General features: G+C 42.0%; 1 protein-coding gene across 1 annotated transcript; it reads left to right on the top strand.

Moving 5' to 3' along the window:
• The first annotated feature begins 238 nt into the window (after positions 1 to 238).
• LOC139411831 (trichohyalin-like) lies at positions 239 to 4,134 on the top strand. Its single transcript, XM_071158573.1, has 3 exons — positions 239 to 1,296; positions 1,917 to 3,013; positions 3,584 to 4,134. The coding sequence occupies exons 1-3, from the start codon at positions 239 to 241 to the stop codon at positions 4,132 to 4,134; spliced, it is 2,706 nt and encodes a 901-aa protein (XP_071014674.1).
• The last annotated feature ends 7,886 nt before the right edge of the window (positions 4,135 to 12,020 follow it).

Genomic DNA, 12,020 nt, shown 5'->3' with positions numbered 1-12,020 from the left:
AATTTTTTCAAACCATGATAATACATTAATTGACAATGAATTGTCCAGATGAATTGATCAACATGACCCTGCTATTGATGTTGTCCAGTGTTTGATTCAATTACCTAGCTCTAGGTTATATTTCTGTGTATCGTTCTCTGCAAATCTTTTGAAAGTATGTCTTGGTAATAGATTATCACTAATTTTACCTTTTAAAATGAAGCAAGAGATTGAGAGATTGAGGCTATGGCAGAAAGTCATGGAGGATCAGCGACCAAGACTGGCCTGGAACAACAAACCTATTGAGACAGGAAGAGAGAGGGAAAGAGAGAGGGAAAAAGAGAGAGAAAGGGAGATGGAAAGTGAGAGAAAAGCAGAATTGGAAAGTCAAGAAATGAAGAAGAAAGTGGAACAGGCAGAAGAAACGATAAAAGCGTTAGAACGAGAGATTGAGAGATTGAAAGAGATTGAGAAGGAAATCATATTTGAAAGAGAAAGAGACATGCGTATTGCAGAGAATGAGAAAGTCAAACTGGTCAACGAAAAGGTAAAAGAGTTAGAGAGAGAGGTTGAGAGACTGAAAGAAGATATGACAACAAAAGAGATTCAATACAAAATCAAATTTGAAAGAGCGAAAGAAGCGTTTAGAAGACAGAATGAGAGAGTGAAACAGGTTAACCAAAATGTACTAGTGTTAGACAGAGAGGTTGTGAGAATGAAAGAAGAGATTAGATTGAAAGACGAGACTGAACCAGAGAGAACATTTGATAGAGACAGAGAGAGAGAAAATGATTGGAGACGAAGTGAAGAGGAGATGAAAAATAGAGTGGAGAGAGAGATGGAGATGGAGACAGCCCTCATCAATGACAAAAATACGTCTGAATTGGAGGAAGTCTTCAAGAAAATCAAGGAACAGCAGATAGAATTAGAAAATATGGAAACAGACAAATATAAATGGAAACAGAACCAAATGGACATGGAGGAGAAGATGGAGGGTGAGCACAACAAACAGAAAGAGGTAGAAAGAAAGAGAATGGAGAAAATACCAAAACAGAGACAAGAAGAAGATGAGAAGAAGAAGGAGATGGAGAGAGAAGAAGAAGAGGAGAGACGCAAAGAGAAGCACATAGAGATGGAAGAGGAAGAAAGAGAGAGGGAGAAAGAGAGACAGAGACAGATCAAAAGGAAGAGAATGGAGAAGAGACAGAAAATTATGGAAAGAGAAGAAGAGAGACAGAGAGAGATTGAAAGAGAGATTGAAGAAGAAAGATGTAAACAGAAGCAAATAGAGATGGAAGAGGAAGAACGAGAAAGGGAGAAAGAGAGACAGAGAGAGATCAAAAGGAAGAGAATGGAGAAGAGACAGAAAATTATGGAAAGAGAAGAAGAGAGACAGAGAGAGATTGAAAGAGAGATTGAAGAAGAAAGATGTAAACAGAAGCAAATAGAGATGGAAGAGGAAGAAAGAGAAGAAGAGAGACAGAGAGAGATTGAAAGAGAGCACGAAGAAGAAAGATGTAAACAGAAGAAAATAGAGATGGAAGAGAAAGAAAGAGAAGAAGAGAGACAGAGAGAGATTGAAAGAGAGCACGAAGAAGAAAGATGTAAACAGAAGCAAATAGAGATGGAAGAGGAAGAACGAGAGAGGGAGAAGAGACAGAGAGAGATCAAAAGAAAGATAATGGAAAAGAGACAAAAACATATCGAAAGAGAAGAAGAGAGACAGAAAGAGATTGAAAGAGAGAATGAAGAACAACTATTTAAACAGAAGCAAATAGAGATGGAAGAGGAAGAAAGAGAGAGGGAGAAGAGACAGAGAGAGATCAAAAGAAAGATAATGGAAAAGAGACAAAAACATATCGAAAGAGAAGAAGAGAGACAGAGAGAGATCAAAAGAAAGATAATGGAAAAGAGACAAAAACATATCGAAAGAGAAGAGAGAGACAGAGAACGATCGAAGAGAAAGAGAGACAGAGAGAGATTGGAGAGAAAGAAAGACGACAACAACAAGAGGAGAGAAAGATAATGTTTGAGAGAGATCAAGAAGAAGAAAATATATGGAAACAGAAGCAAATTGACATGGAGGAGGGAAGAGAGAGGGAGAACAAGAGACAGAGAGAGATAGAAGAGATACACAGACGACAACAACAAGAGGAGAGACAGAAACAAAAGGAGAAGGAGAAAGAAAGGGAGAAAGACAATGACAATCAGAGAGAGATGGAATTAAAAGATCAGCAACAGAAAGAGATGGAGAAAAAAAAGATGATTATGAGAGAAAGGGAGGAAGCAGGAAGAAGAAAGGAAGGGCAGAAAAATATTTTGGGGGAAATTGAGGGACAGAATGAACTGGAGATAGAACAGGAGAGAGAGATGGAAGAAAAGCAGGAAGTGATTAAGGAAGCAGAGGAAGAGTACAGGGAAAGAGAAGAGAGAGGAAAGGAAGTAAGCATGAAGAAACATGTAGTAGTTAATGTTAAAGCAAAAGCACGGGAAGTCTTCAATAGGCGTAAAGAGAGGAGGTTAGAAGTGTTGAAGGGGGAACGAGAACACATAGAAAGAGGACAACAAATCAGGAGGGAGAAGGAGGAAAGACGGCTGGAGATGGAAAGAAAACAGGAGAGGGCAAGACAACAAGAGGAGCAGGATAAAAAACAAGAGATTGAAATTGCTAGACAGAAAGAAATGTTGAGACTAAGAGAGGAGGAGAGGCAGAGAGAGGAAGAGAGAGAGGAGGAGAGAAAGAAAGCCATTAAATGCCATTTATCTTTAATCAGAGAGAGAGAAGAAATAATACAGGCAAAAAAAAGAGAGGAGATGGTGGAAGAGGAAAGAAGGGAGATCCTTGAGTACAAGAGGGGTGAGTTAGAGGAGGAGGAAAAAGAAGATGACAAGGAGGACATTCTCCCACCCGATAAAAGTATCCGAAGGAGAGCCGTGGGCTGGGTGAATAAAAAATGGGAGAAGAGGAACATCAGAAAGATAGAGAGAACGTATCAGAGAGAGGCTGAGGAGGGCCATAAGATCGTCCACATAGGTAAGACCTGTTTTCCCTCTACTTATGACATCATCCTCTTTAGTCTCCTCTACACACATACGTTCCACACCAGTCATCATGTTGCATCATTGTTTCAATATAAAACTACTGTCCAAAGAATATGTTAGCTGACATGGCTCATTGAGTGACTGACTGACATAACAAGAAAAATACTGCTGATAACAACCACGTTTTTAAATGGTACCTTGTGTCATCTACTAGTCTAACTCTCAAGACTAAGTAGAGACCCAGAAAGAGTTCCTAAAAACACACACACAAAAACGTGTGGGGCTACTAGTGGCCATGGGGCGCTAAGCGATCACATATGCCCTGGCACTATACAAAGAATAGGTGCCATTCTGGACTCATGTTCAACTTAGGGCCAGGTCAATTCGGGATGGGAATTATTGCACTTTATTGACAAATTCCATGCCTTGCTCAACTGAAAAGAGTAAAGAATCATTGAGATCCAATTGTGTTTTCTATTCTTCATTCCCTGTGTCCATTACATTTAAGTTGATACCAGATCCACTAAGATGAATGTGAACTCTACTTCTTCTCCCCTCCCAGCCATCCCTGGACACACAAGGCTAACATCCACCATGACCCGGGCAGAGAGAGAGAGGGAGAAGAGGAAGGAGCTGCTGAAGGCTGAGGAGAGAAGGAAGAAGATGGAGGATTTCAATAAGCAGTGGAGAGAGCGGTCCCTGCTTAAAAAACAGACTCATCAACAACTGAAGGAGGAGAGGGAGAGGATGAAGGAAAACTACCTGGAGCAGATGAATCTGGAGGCTGATGCTCAAATCAACACCCGGTGTCTAACCACCCAACACAGCCACGATTACAACCACGGTCAGGAGTTGCCCGGGTGGGCCAATGGCCAACAAGTAAGCCAAGAGCCCACTGGATCTGCTGATGGCCACCAGGAAAGGCCAAGGAGGCAACAGGCATGGGCAGAGAACCAGGAGGGGAGTTCAGAGAACCATCAGGGGGGGCCAGAGAACCATCAGGGGGGGCCAGACAGCCAGCAGCTAGAAGCTCCAGAAGAGGTTGAAACATCAGAGCGAATATCCAAGACAAAGAAAAAGCCAAGCATCTGGAAGAAAATTAGGATGAGGTAAAGAATGTTTAAACATCTATTCATGTTTTACACTGTTAATATACATGTCATCACTTTAAAAAGTGACATTATCCAAATGTGAGGGTTTAGTGTACATGCAACACACATGTAAATATATAGATACTTACCTGTCTCTGTGATGTCTTACAGCATTCTGCCTAGAGCTGGAACTCGATGAAGCCACAGTTCCACTGAGGTTACGTTGGTAATTAAAAGTGTCGCCCAATAATTCCTCCTCCTCTTTAAGTCATCGAGCCACATTTCTTCCTCAAAACATTATAGTCTCCTCAAGCCAGCAAGTATCCTCTTTATCAGGCAACAAACCATCGAAGGTCAGAGACTCTCCTCTGTATCCTAGTTAAATTCATCTCTGCTTACCACCTCTACAGTCCTAGAAAATATCCCAAAAATGGAAATGGTTTCAGAAGTCCTCCCCTCAGACCAGTGGCTCCACAAACCAGAGTTTCTCATCTTTATTCAAGTTGAATGCAACTCTGATCATTTCCACCACCTCTCCTGTTAAGGGTAGGTGCTGAAAAGGAGGTCTGGGAGGAGGTCTGCAGGTAGCCTGGACCGGACCGGTAGCAGCTAAGTTGCTGGCTCCATCCCCGGGCAGAGCTGCTCAAGTCAGGCCAGTGATGTTTGATGATGTCATTTTTGTTAGCAAAGTTTTATTCTTTAATAAAAGCATTTAGTAAAAAAGCAATATTGTTGTTACGGTGTGGATTGTTTTGTTATTTATTAGAATTGAAACATCCAGTAGTCATGGTAGATGTTAGACTTTCAATGAGACACCTAACATTCCATCAGTTTGATACAATGTGTGACATGTTATATTAGAGAGGAGTCCTCTATACACATCTATTTTAGACCATAGGAGAAATATCAGATTGAAATAGCTTCTCTAAGAATCTGAGGAGAGAGCAACAGTAGACGCATCGTTAGCTCTCCCACCTCCAGTTCAGTACTCGGGTCATTCCACCAATTGAGTACCTTTTGGGGAGTGTAACTTTATATTTCACCTAATTCTAACATTCTGTCATAAAGAGCACATGTTCAACTTAATATAAAACATGTTTTCCATCTCAAAGTAACAAATACATACTATAGTAAGTGCCTATTAAGTGCCAAATAAAGTGACAGGGTTGACTGTAACAGAGTTGACTATTTCATCTAGAATCAACCATAGATCCCCATGTGACAGGGGGAATGGAATGCAAGCTTACCAAACACATGTAAATAGTTTAAACATTTCTAGACTGTCTATCTATAGGTAACGGGGTTGATGTGTTATAATTCACCCACCCAGTGGTGATTGCAGCATGTACGTCTTGGTGGGGAAAACTCCCCCAAAATGTTTTAGATTAATGCCAGCAAAGCCACTACACAACACAACACTAAACAATACATTAATTGCACTATAACTTTAACAAACGGTGCCCACAAACTGTTAGGGTCGACATAAAGCTGTCCCAACAGCAGAGCTTTCTTTTCAGCACCATGGAGATAATCATTTTTTAAAACCATAGCTGATATGGCTGACTTGCTTAAACAAACGTGGATTCTGCTGATAATTGAGATGTACAAACTATGGCATAAGGGGACAACGAGTGGACTACAGGATATCTGTAATTTAGATTAAGACAATGAGAGAGCTAGGATGGATGTTGTCAATATAACCATTTGTTCAGCACTTTTGAAATGTACAGCGACAGAATTTTGAACATGGGCCATTCTTACAGTATTCTCCCTGTACACCAAGTCATAACTGCATATAAGCAGACAATGAAAGCTCGTACAATATTCAATGATTACATTTCTCTTAAACAGGCTATAGTCTACATGTGCACCATCAAGCCAGAGCAGTAGGCTAAGTTATGAGAGGGGAAAGGGACAAAATTATTAGGGTGAGGCACATGGGCTACTAACAGCTTACTACACAACATGCACTTAGTATTACTTTCTTAGATACAGTATACATATCTCCCTGTAACGATATTCGTCTTCCTCTGACGAGGAGTATGAAGGATCGGACCAATATGCAGCGTGATACGTGTCCATGTTGATCATTTATTAACATTGAACACAAAAAACAAAATAACAAGGACAACGAACGAAAACAAAACAGATCTGTCTGGTGAAGACACAGAGACAGAAAACAATCACCCACCTCTAAAATGGGGAAAACAGTATGATTCTCAATCAGAGACAACGAACAACATCTGTCTCTGATTGAGAACCATACCAGGCCAAACACATAAATACTACATAGAAAAAATAACATAGACTCCCCACCCCAACTCACGCCCTGACCAAAATAACACAAAGACATAATAAAGGAACTAAGGTCAGAACGTGACACTCCCAGGCATATTACATCATTTATAGAGAAGCTTCCAACCACTCAGGAATCATGCTGAATAGCAGGCTAGTGATTGATTTGTTAAGCTTTAGCTTAGCTTGCAGTTAGCCACTGATTCCTTCCAAACCACTCATTGTTGAATTTGCGATTTCCAACTTTTTGTGTTTATTTGGAAAGGTTGATGACCACTGATACTTTTTATCTATAATTTCTCTTCATATGACAAGGATTGAAAAGGATTTGCCAGTAGATTGTTGACTGGATGCATGATGATGACTGCTAGCTTGGTAGCTATGATTTTGAAAATATGATGTTGAACCAATCACGGCGCAACCAGAGAACATTGTGCAGCTTTATTAACTCAATGATTTTTTTAAAAGTAGACATTGCCAAAATAACATGCAAAGCAGGCAACATATAAATATATATATTGTTGTTAAACACGTGGGGCTCAAAACGGGTGTGGCTCCGCCCCACCTGCCCTAAATGACGGCTCGCCACTGACAATACTATAATCAAAGATGATTCTATGATGAATACATTATTATTAAAAGATGAGCTCAACGTTTTTATTGGTGAATCAATATTGAATGATTTAATCATACAGTGTTTTACAGTGGTGAAGTTAGCTTTATATTAAAGATTCAGACTTTGCTCTTCAAACCTCTTCAACGGAACATGCAAGGTTGACTAGGCTACCGGGGGCGGCAGGTATCCTAGTGGTTAGAGTGTTGGGTCAGTAACCGAAAGGTTGCTAGATAGAATCCCCGAGCTGACAAGGTAAAAATCTGTCATTCTTCCCCTGAACACGGCAGTTAACCTACTGTTCCTAGCTAGTTGTTGTAAATAAGAATTTGTTCTTAACTGACTGAACTAGTTAAATAAATAAAAAAATATATATAAATCTAATATTCTAAATCAGCTGATGATAGTGAATAAGTTAAACCCCTTGTTTTTACCATTCGGTGTCATAATCACTTTTTGGAGGTGAAATGTAGCTAAAAATGTGCCATCCTCTGCTCAGAGGGTTAAGGGACCGTCTTAAAACTGCATCGCATACAATTGCCTGTAAATGAAAAATATCAATACCTTCTCAACGACATGACAGAGATCTCAAACAAATTTGACACTGATAAGAGACCTCTTTTCTCGAATGCAATTAGTTACATTTTTTTTTAACTTCTATAAAATCTACTAAAAGTAAAACAAGTTACTTTACATAAAAATACTTTTAAAAAACCAATATCTTCCACCCCATTAGACTTTCATGAAAACAACACACTGTTATTGGTTGAGGGACGTCATCCCTCCAATCAACAGTAATTTGTGTTTGTATTTGTCGGCTTTGGATACTTTTTTACAAACATTCTTTAAATTTGCATGAATAATACTTTAACATGTCAATAGATTCCACCCTGTAGTGTCTTAACACTTAGTACTTATTTATGTAATAAGAAAGACTCGGAATACAAGCAATTGAACTGGAGCTTCACATTTACTCAAACTAGTTAGTACCAGAATAACATAGAACAATACTGCGCACGACCAAGGGTGCTCCATCCTTAAAGGGGACATCAGTAATTAACAGAACATAACATTCCTTCTCTTAGTCCTTCTCTTAGAGTTACTTTTACCAAACCACAACTGAAACATTTCCCAGAACTTGTTGTAGTTATTTTGCATCTTTTAATTTGAACTTGAACAGTTCGTTTTTGTTTGTTTGTTTATAAGTCTAGTCTGTCTGGTGGACGGTGCCTTCGTTCTGGGTAGCGCCTCAGATTGTCTGGAGGCTCCTGAACATCCTCAGTGTGTGCTTGTTCCATTATAGCGTCTGCTATAGCAGCACCTTCATCAACACGTTCCCTTCTTTCAGCCTGGGGTCTCTCTACTGCCCCACCATCCTCTACAGTTCCCTGTGTGTCACTCTCAGGAGCTCTCTGTGCCTGTTCTCTCTCGATTGTTGTGCTGTTTTCCCTGGAATGCATTTGGTTAATGTGACGCCGCCACATTATGTCTGGGCTCACTTGAACCTGGTAAGTTCTGGGTCCCGTTTGTGTGTGTACGGCCCCTCTTGTCCATTTCCCTCCTCTTCTGTATTCTCGCACCATCACTTCCTGTCCTGTTTGGAGATGGCGCTCCCGGCCACCGGAGAGCATCTTGGCTTGTTTGTTCAGCACTTCATTACGTCTGTTTGGCTTCATGATGTCCAGCTGTGTGCGGAGAGGCCTCCCGAACATCAGTGCGGCTGGGCTTTCATTTGTCGTGGCATGTGGGGTGTTTCGGTAGGAGGCCAGGAACTTGGCCAGTTTTGTTTACAAAGTCCCTTCGTCTCGTTTTGCTGCACGGAGTCCTTGCTTTAGGGTTTGCACAAAGTGTTCTGCCAGCCCATTGGTGGCAGGGTGGTACGGAGCTGAGGTTGAGTGTTTGATTCCATTTACTGACATGAATCTTGTAAACTCGTCACTTACAAAAGCTTGCGCGTTGTCACTTACCAGCTGCAGTGGCAAACCGAAGCGTGCAAACGTTGTTCTGAGACACTCTATCGTCTGAGCTGAGGTGGAGGAGTCAGTGCAAAACACCTCTGGCCATTTGGAATGGGCATCAACTATAACCAGAAACACAACAACTACCAGCGTAGTCCACATGAATTCTCTGCCATGGCTCTGCGGGCCATTCCCATGGGTGGACTGGGACAGGAGCAGGCATGTGAAGGGTTTCCAAACATCCACTACAGTTCTTTGCCATATTTTCTATCTGTTGGTCCAGACCTGGCCACCAGAAGTGGCTCCTTGCGAGCAGCTTCATTTTGACAATTCCAACATGACCTTCATGTAGTTGCTGCAAGACTAGATGTTGGCATTTCTGGGGTATCATGACTCTCATTCCCCACATCAAACATCCTTGGTACGTTGTAATTTCGTTTCTCCGCTGGAAATACGGAGTCAGCTCCTTTCTGCCAGTAGCTGGCCATCCTGACATGGTGTAGGTGTACACTTTTGACAAGGTCACATCTTTCCTTGTCTCCTGTTTGATAACTGTGCTTGTGACTGGTAGGGCCTCGAGCTGAGCGGTATGGAACATGTCCACTGCATCCACCCTCCTTTGTCTTTCTCTTGTACACGGCAGTCTGGATAATCCATCTGCATTTGTGTGGAGGGATGACGGCTTAAACTCAATGTCATACATATGACTGGCAAGGAACAGGGCATATCGCTGTAACCTGGCTGCTGTCATTGCCGGAATGCCTTTCTTTGGACTGAAAATGGAAAGCAACGGCTGGTGATCTGTAACCAGTGTGAAACGCTTGCCATATAGGTATGCGTGGAATTTCTTGACGCCCCACACTAGTGCCAGTGCTTCTTTGTCGATTTGTGAGTAGTTTTTCTCTGCATCATTCAATGTTCGTGACGCAAATGCAACTGGCCTCTCTGACCCATCTTTCAGTGTGTGTGAAAGGACTGCCCCTAATCCATAAGGGGACGCATCACAAGCCAACTTCACTGGCATTTCAGGGTCGTAATGCATCAGGACCTGTTCAGATGTTATGAGCCGTTTTGCCTCCAGAAATGCATTTTCACACTGCTCTGTCCACCACCATGTCCTATTCTTTTCCAGGAGCTGATTTAGAGGCTGGAGTACTGCTGAAAGGTTTGGGAGGAATCTTCTGTAGTAATTGATCAGTCCCGTGAAAGATCTTACTTCTGTGATATTTTGTGGTCGTGGTGCCTGTACCACTGCCTCGATTTTGTCCTGTGTTTTGTGCAATCCATTGCAGTCAATCTCATGTCCACAGAAGACAATCTTGTCTTTGAAGAACTCACACTTCTTTAAGTTTGCCTGTAGACCATACTCTTTCAGTCTTTTCAGGACCTCTTCCAGGTTAGCCAGGTGCTCTTTGTCGGTGCGTCCTGTTATGATCATGTCATCCAGGATACACTGGGTTCCTGGGATTCCTTGCAAAATCTGGTCAATAGTTCGTTGCCAAATGGCTGGGGCTGATGCAATGCCAAAAACCAGGCGGTTATACCTGTATAGACCTTTGTGTGTGTTTATTGTCAGGTACTGTTTGGAACTCTCTTCAACCGGTAGCTGCAGGTAAGCCTGTTTCAGATCGATTTTACTGAAGTGTTTCCCACCAGCTAGTGCAGCGAAGATGTCATCCAGACGTGGTAGGGGGTATTGGTCCACATGCAACATTGAATTCACAGTTACCTTGAAGTCCCCACACATTCTAACAGACCCGTCTTTCTTCACAATAGGAACTATGGGTGTGGCCCATTCGCTTCTGTCCACTTTCGTCAGGATCCCTGTATCCTGCAAGCGATCGATTTCCGCTTCCACCTTTGGTCTCAGGGAGTATGGAACAGATCTGGCTTTGCAGAATTTGGGGGTTGCGTCATCTTTTAGTACAAGTTTGGCTGTGAAGCCTTTTACTGTTCCCATCTGATCACTGAAAACTGTGTTGTATTTCTTCCACAAGTGCTCCAGTGTTTGGTCTGTACCTTTCTCTCTGGACTGGAACGTGTGGAGCATTTTCAAGTCACACCAGTTCAGCTTTATTTTTGAAAGCCATTCCCTGCCAAATAACGGGGGGCCAGTTCAAGGCACCACATACAGCTGTAACTGCTGTGTTTGCCCCCCATAATGCACTCTGACCTGCAACGCCCCCATTGGGCTCAATCTCTCTCCTGAGTATGTCTTCAGCAACACATTTGTGTTCTTCAGCTTGATAGCCTTAAAGTGCTCATTGTAGACAGTAGTGGAAATTATAGACACTGCAGATCCTGTGTCCAGCTCCATTTTGAGGGGTTTGCCTTCGATATCTGGTGTCACCCATATTATGCTACTGCTGGGAGAAGTCACTGTGTTTAACTCCATTGTACCAATTAATCGTTCATCTGAATCACTGCCACTGTTCTCTGCTAGTGCATTCACCAACCCTTTAATTTTCTCAGTTTTACTGTTGTGACTGAATTTTGCTTTGCATGCTCTTTGAATGTGCCCCCTTCTACTGCATTTGTGACAAATTTCGTCTTTGAAACGGCAGTCCTCTGCTCTGTGACCATCTCTGTCACACCTGTTGCATTTTTCGGCCACACGGGGGCGCTGTCGACTGCGTGGAAATTTGTGACAGGTCAGTACTTCTTTTACTTTGCAACTCAAATGCATCTTTAGTCGCGATTTCCATAGCCACAGCAATTTCAACAGCCTTTGCAAACGTGAGCTCTGATTCTGTGAGCAAATGTTTCTGAATGTGTTCATGTTTCAGTCCACACACAAATCTATCCCTTAATGTGTCATTTAGGTTCTCTCCCAACTGGCAATGTTCAGACAGTTTCTTCAACACTGCTACATATGTACTAACACCCTCCCCCTCATTCTGATCTCTCTTGTGGAAACGAAAACGTTCCGCGATGAGGAGTGGTTTAGGTGATAGGTGATTTTGCAATATCTCCACAATCTCTGTGAATGTTTTATTTGAGGGCTTCAGAGGGGCAGTCAGATCTCTTAGCAAACTGTATGTT

The sequence above is a fragment of the Oncorhynchus clarkii genome, chromosome 6 (assembly GCF_045791955.1).
Source record: "Oncorhynchus clarkii lewisi isolate Uvic-CL-2024 chromosome 6, UVic_Ocla_1.0, whole genome shotgun sequence".
Classification (NCBI taxonomy): Eukaryota; Metazoa; Chordata; class Actinopteri; order Salmoniformes; family Salmonidae; genus Oncorhynchus; species Oncorhynchus clarkii.
The sequence above is the reverse complement of the archived record's forward strand: the minus strand, read 5'-3'. Positions and strand labels throughout refer to the sequence as shown.

Bases quoted from the DNA above. Each gene is read 5' to 3' on its own strand.
- LOC139411831 (XM_071158573.1), top strand. From the start codon at position 239: ATGGAGGATCAGCGACCAAGACTGGCCTGGAACAACAAACCTATTGAG. The intron at 1,297-1,916 runs GAAAGAGAGACA...TCGAAAGAGAAG, and splicing joins GAGGAAGAACGAGAAAGGGA to AGAGAGACAGAGAACGATCG. The intron at 3,014-3,583 runs GTAAGACCTGTT...CTCCCCTCCCAG, and splicing joins CCATAAGATCGTCCACATAG to CCATCCCTGGACACACAAGG.